The sequence below is a fragment of the Asparagus officinalis genome, chromosome 3, assembly GCF_001876935.1.
Source record: "Asparagus officinalis chromosome 3, Aspof.V1, whole genome shotgun sequence".
NCBI lineage: Eukaryota > Viridiplantae > Streptophyta > Magnoliopsida > Asparagales > Asparagaceae > Asparagus > Asparagus officinalis.
In genome coordinates, this window is record NC_033796.1 from 89,461,638 (window position 1) to 89,468,043 (window position 6,406).

General features: G+C 33.7%; 1 protein-coding gene across 2 annotated transcripts; it reads right to left on the bottom strand.

The window, feature by feature from the left end:
- On the bottom strand, window positions 1,299-5,370 carry LOC109834453. 2 transcript variants are annotated; one of them, XR_002245579.1, is made up of 4 exons: window positions 5,057-5,328; window positions 4,875-4,938; window positions 2,885-2,947; window positions 1,299-1,603 (listed from the first exon to the last, which is right to left on the bottom strand). XR_002245579.1 is itself a non-coding variant. In XM_020402472.1 (4 exons), the coding sequence occupies exons 1-4, from the start codon at window positions 5,271-5,273 to the stop codon at window positions 1,587-1,589; spliced, it is 357 nt and encodes a 118-aa protein (XP_020258061.1). In that variant the 5' UTR covers window positions 5,274-5,370; the 3' UTR covers window positions 1,299-1,586. The 2 variants fall into 2 exon arrangements, 1 of the variants encoding a protein (XP_020258061.1); XM_020402472.1 differs by having other exon boundaries at window positions 5,061-5,370.

Genomic DNA, 6,406 nt, shown 5'->3' on the forward strand with positions numbered 1-6,406 from the left:
AATATCGTATGCATCTAACTTCTTTTGATGAATGACCTAGGCAACCACCCATATCATGTAAGATATATATCTTGTAGCCATGAACATAACTGTGAATTGCAATTATATACAGCACACTTGAGCAAGGAGATGCTCCTCATTAGCAAAAATGTATTGCGCCTCGACGTTCAGTCATCCGGATTGCCACTATTTGAGCAACCCAAATTGAGAAATGGAATGGACTTCGAAGGAATTCGTGGCTTCCTTGGTGTTGCGATCTTTATGGGCAATATCTTGTTATGTATGAAAGGGTAAAGTTCACAAAATTCCCATAAAGTTGGCCCGTGTCGAGATAAAACCTCAAAAATTTTGTAACTTTTGCTTAACGGCTAAAACTTTTTTGCCTTGCACAAAACGCATGTGACATCTTAAATTTTCTCAACATGCCGCCCAAATGGCATAATGGGGGTTTTCTTAAACTTTTTCACAAGTGCATTGGACTTTCTTAAAATAATGTTGAAGGCTTGGGTTTTCCTGAACCATAACATCAAAAGTTGGGATAAGTTCAAAAATAATGGGGGTTACGTCGTCTTTTTTTTTGGGGGGGGGGGGGTGGGTGTGGGTTGTGCTTTATACGTTGTATATGATTTTATGATTCCAAAAAAAGATTTTGCTTAGTTGTTTCATTAGATCTTGACATGGAAGTTGCATCATAAATGAGTCCAACTATCAATACTTAAGTGAAACCAGTTTACATGACGAAAATTAAAAGAGTTCTAAAAAGTTGTTGGGAAAAGGTGAAGAGATAGGTAAGTAAATTGAAATATCCAACCATCTCAACTGTCACGATTGATGTTATTTTGGTGGAGGACTAAGATATGAAATTATCTGATTTATATCAATGTTGAGATTAAAACTTAAAGTTCTGTTTTCAGAAGCATCTTATGACTGAATAGAATTATTTTTATTTTTTCATTTTCTTTGATAAATCAGCTATGGCTTCTTTTTAGTGATAAGAATGAAAATTGCTATGACATAACATGAAAATTGCTATGACATAACATGATCCAGTATCTTAAACTCAAATACCTGATAGTGAACATAAATTAGCTTAAAAAATTAACCCATGTAAACATATATTAGAGTAACTTATACTCTTAGGCTGCGTTTGGGAACTTGGATTTGGATTTGGGAAGTTGATTTAAAATCAAGGGATTTTAAATTTAGGATTTGAAATCCATGATTTAAGAAATCTTTTGTTTGGATATCTTTATTAAATGAAAGGATTTGAAATCTTTGATTTCAAAATCTAGTCGCAATGAAAGGCTAGCTGGCAAAAATACATATATTAATTACATCGTGAATATTAAAGGGCAAGCACAGTACAACCCAGCAAACAGAATCAGACAAAACAGAATAATGGCAATAACAGACTTCAGAGTATCAACAAAACAGAATGAAGGCTAGCTAGCAAAAATAAGATCTTAATTATTACACATAGCGTTCTGATACCAATTCTGTTTCATTCCCCAAACTGACATCCCGGAATTTGCCGAGAGAAGCAACACAAGCATGAAGACCCTTCACCTGATATCGGATTCATTACCTTAAAGCTTCAGCAAACCTGGCAACACAGCAAGTAACAAGGATAATTTCCCAAATGTGACTTGACTGCTACCAAGTCGAATGCATCATACAACAATTGGCAGTGTATCAGTGAATCAACAGTGTGTCAGTGACGAATTCAAGGATTATGGAAAGCAGAATCCAGTAAATCAACAGCGATCAGATTATGCGTCGATCCCGTTCAGATATCCTATTACTAACAATTCGTCGTATTCTGAAATTAAATTATACAATAATTCCCAGTAATGGCATGATATATATAGGCTTTCTGGCCTTTTACGTTTGTTTTTGTTACATTTTTTTTGGTAACAGACGTTCTAATTTCTGTTTATAATCCCGCAATTAGATTATTGAACCAATTTTAAAACTCTGTTCAACTTCCTGATTAAACTTAGCTACAATCTTCAGAGTTATCTTCAGGTAAATAATATTCTATATATTCTTATTTATACCATAATCATAGCTACAAACATGCAACGTAAAAAATTACTGCTATAAATCCTTTTTGGCAGAATTTTTGGGAGAAAAGTCGAGAATATATAGCAATTTATACGTTGGGTGTGCGGAGTAATGTTAACAAATTAAGAATGGAGTAAATCTGTAAATGACATGTGTATTTTAGTAAGATTCCTGAATATTCAGGAGTAATATAAATCAGGAATACATCTTATGTGAAAAATGATTCTAGATATAACATGTTCTAAAGAATGCTTAAGTAATGACAAATAGACATAAATTGTTGGGGGGCATTCCTTAATTTCTCACAATGTGAAATTTAATGATGTTAATAACATTAGAGCTGATGGATAAGTACATTTAAACTTCAACAATAGCCACTGATCACTTCCACAAGCAATTGAATAATTCATGGAGCAATCTCTCATCCAAGCCTTTTGATTATTATAAAATTTTCCACTCAGCAATTGATAGTAAATAAAGATTTCATGGTGTTCAAGAAAACAATCCAGCCAGTATCTCCTGTTATTATAAATGGGGTAAAATTCAACAAATCATTTGAGTTGTAAACGTAAATTGAGAAACAAAGAAAATATGAAGGATTAAAATACAGTGAGAAGTTTTATTCCGAAATTGAAAGGGCATCCACATTGGCATGAGGGTTTTGCTTATCCTAGAAGATATTAATTAAGTTTTGAGTATCAGTTTCTATACTAACCTTTTTATATGAAAAGAAATAGGCTTGCACAAACCTAATGAAAGATACATTTTAGAAATGCATCATAAAAAGAACAGAATTCTCAATAAAATAAAAAATTTGTACCTTTGAGATGAGACAAGCACTCCTTATTTGAATTAGCTAAGAATCCATCAAAATCACCAAACCCTAATACATTCATAAGAAATCATCAAAAATTAGAAATATTCGGTTAAAAATATTGTGAAGAACATTGAGATGAAGAAAAGTAGTCCGACCTGAAAACTAGAAACTACTCCTTAAGAATAAAGAGAATAAAAATATAGAATAAAACAGTGAGGTAGTTCGAAAAGATAATTAATTTTCTCATGCCCTACACGTTTATGATAGCAGAAATAAAGCAGAATCACTTAAAATGCAAAAATATAGAATAAAATAAATGACTATTTGCACTTTGTTACCCGAAATTTTCACCCTTTTCAACTCCAATAATTAATTTCCACAAGCAAACCAGCACAGTTTCATCTCTTAACATGGGAGTAAAGAAATCTAAGAATAGTGATTATTCTTTTTTGTTCCAGAAGTTCATGGAAATAAAGAGAAGGTGAAGCTTTTCTTACGTGGTTCATATACAAGTAATGAAATTTATTAAACAGGTGCATATTGATAAAAGAATACAATTTCTTAACTTATGAGGCATGGTGAAATTAAAGAATTAAAAATAAACAATATCTTTTCCTGGCCCAATGAGCTTCAGCATCAGCGAAAACAAATACCCAACAAATTTGACAGTGTAGTATTAACAGGTAAAGGTTGTTTCTTTGATATTAATTGTTTAGTATATAATGTGTGTTACCACCAAGAACACATACTCCCACCAACACCAATCTTTTCTAATAAAAAGCAGCAGTAAGAAACAAACGAGACTTATATACACAAGCAGAGTAAGATGGTTCTTCAACATCAAATGTATGGACTTACTGAGGACTACTCAGAAGAAAGTAACACTAAAGTATGAAATGAATTATCTTGTAGGATGTAGAGCTTGTTTCCGTAAAAATGGTTTCACCGTGGAATAGGCTCCATGGAATATTTGATAAAGTTCTACAATTGTCTATCAACCTGATGTAAACTATGTCAAAATCCAGTCCAAGAAAATAAGGACAAAAGAGAAGCTTGCCACAATCCTAAGGCCTAGTTTCCATCCTCCAAATTATCCTAGGAAAAACACTATATAAACTGGATAAATGGAATTGTTCAACTCCAGAGAACAAATTAAACCACGAGAAGAACACAACACAAATAGCAGGCAAAAATATATAGGATTCACCTGTATATTTCCTTTTTCTACTTATCCACTTCATTATGTGTTCAAATAACAGTGAGGTAGTTCGAAAGATAATTAATTTTCATAAGGTTTAAAGCCCCCTAGGCAATCAACTGAAGATAGGTTGCTTGTTTAAATTGTCATTCTCCAGCTTCATATAAGTGTTTGACAACCCACTAAGCATTCAGGTCTATACATACTGAGCTGTCCTTTTTCTTAGCTGGGACTCCTCTGCCATCACCATCACTTATAAATAAAAGAAAATCCACTGAGATCCTTACTTTCATTAGCCTCATTTTCCCATTAACATAGCTTTTCAAAAAAAGGAAATTGCACTAAGACCGTTTAAAAAATTATATTCCTCTCATTTTCATATTACTTTCCTATAAGCGCATTTTCGTTTCGAAACTCATGTCATACATCATTTTGGCATGAAATCAAAAGAATCAGAAGGAATATACTGGTTGGTTTCAATCCATCATTCGTAAATTTAGCTAGGTTCAAGTCATTCAAAGCGAAACATATAGCAAGAAAAAGTAATAGGTATCACTACAACCTCCAACATAATAATTTTACATGGTTCCAGCATCTTGTATGTTCAATTATAACGCAGGGGAAAAAACAAGCAACAGATACTCCCATCGGTACACATGTTTGACCAACAGAACTCAAACAGTATGAGAACACACTCAGATACCCCAAACAAAGGAATCCCACATCCTCAGATCCCCAAAAACCAACCAAAAAATAAAAATAAAAATTAAAAAACAGCAAAAATTGAAGTCATACCTTGAATCCCAATCAGAAACTGCAGAAGTTTGAGGAGAGCAACCGAAAGAGAGGAGAAAACAAGCTACAAAAGAGAAAATCCAAGTCAGATCAGATTTAGGGTTTCGATGGAAGGGAGAGAGAGAGAGGAGTAAAGGGCGAGATCGAAACCGAGAGAGGAGAAGGGGAGAGAGGAGAGGTACCTACGATGGATCGAGACCGAGATCGAGATCGAGATCGAGCTTTGAGATGGAGATGGAGATCGAGTTCGCAGTCGGGACTTTGACACGAGCGGCGTGAGAGAGGAGAAAAAGAGGAGTCGGGGTTTTTTTTGGGTTGGATTTCGTGGGTGAGGATTTGGCAAATTCCTAGTATGGTGCCCAAATTTGAAATCCATCTTTTTAGGCTTTTCAAATCCATTGTATAAAATGACTTGATTTAAAATCATGGCCCAAAATTGAGCCCAAACATGAAATTTGGATTTGAAATACCCAGAATTTCAAATCCAAGCCCAAATCAACATTCCCAAACACACCCTATGAGAATTGAGGAACTTGATGCCAAGTTCAATAATTTGAGGAATATTTTTGAACTAACGTAACAAAATTGTGGGACTAACAGCAATTTCAATTAGTTGAGCGACTAATCTCAAAATATTAAATATGCGAAAGAACTAATATTTTTGTAAAAAAGGGGGTCGCAGCTGCCTCATATGCACGGCGTTATTCGTGACGAGGTTGGTTGACCACAGCTTTATCTTGAGATTGAGATTGAGATTGAGGAAGCTTGAAGACTTGAAGAGCACGTGAGACACTCTTGTCCGAGTGTTTGGTGGATTGCTAGCACGTGCGTCTATTGGGGGGTTGTGAATAGAGATTTTCTGCCGAACTGGCTGTGTTCGTGATTGTTGTAACTTAGTAGGGGTAAAATTGTCTAAGTTTTTTACGCAAAACTCTTGAGACCTTGGGGCTTTTTTTTTAATATAGACTAGTGAGGAGGGCAAGTGCAATGCGCATGCTCTCTCTCTGTTGATGTAGTGTAGATTTAGATGAACCATGTAGAACTAATTTTGATAATTTAGAGGATATTTTAAACTTGTTAGCGTAGTATATATTTCGTTTTTTCAGGAACATTAAGATACGAGAGATAATGTAACATTCACAAATTTTATTAATCTTTTGTAAGTATATGTTGTCATAATTTTTTATACTTTACTTTCCTTAATAAGTAGATATGTTTCCTTTCGGTCTAAATATTGCTCTATTATACAATTGATGGATTCTTGCATTTTTTAATATTTTTTATTTATTTTAATCGTCGACTTTGTGGTTTGCACTGTAAAAGTTCAACTAAATATGAGTGTAATTGTTAAGGAAAATAAATTTCACCAGAAGTTTTAATAAATTGATTATAAGTGCTTTTGTTTCTTTCTATAATCAAATATATGCTCAATATATGATTTTAAATTCTTTTAATTATTATTTTGACTGTAAATTGATTTTGACATTGAGGGCCAAATTGCGAGGCCCATTGGAATTAGAGGGGATCATGAA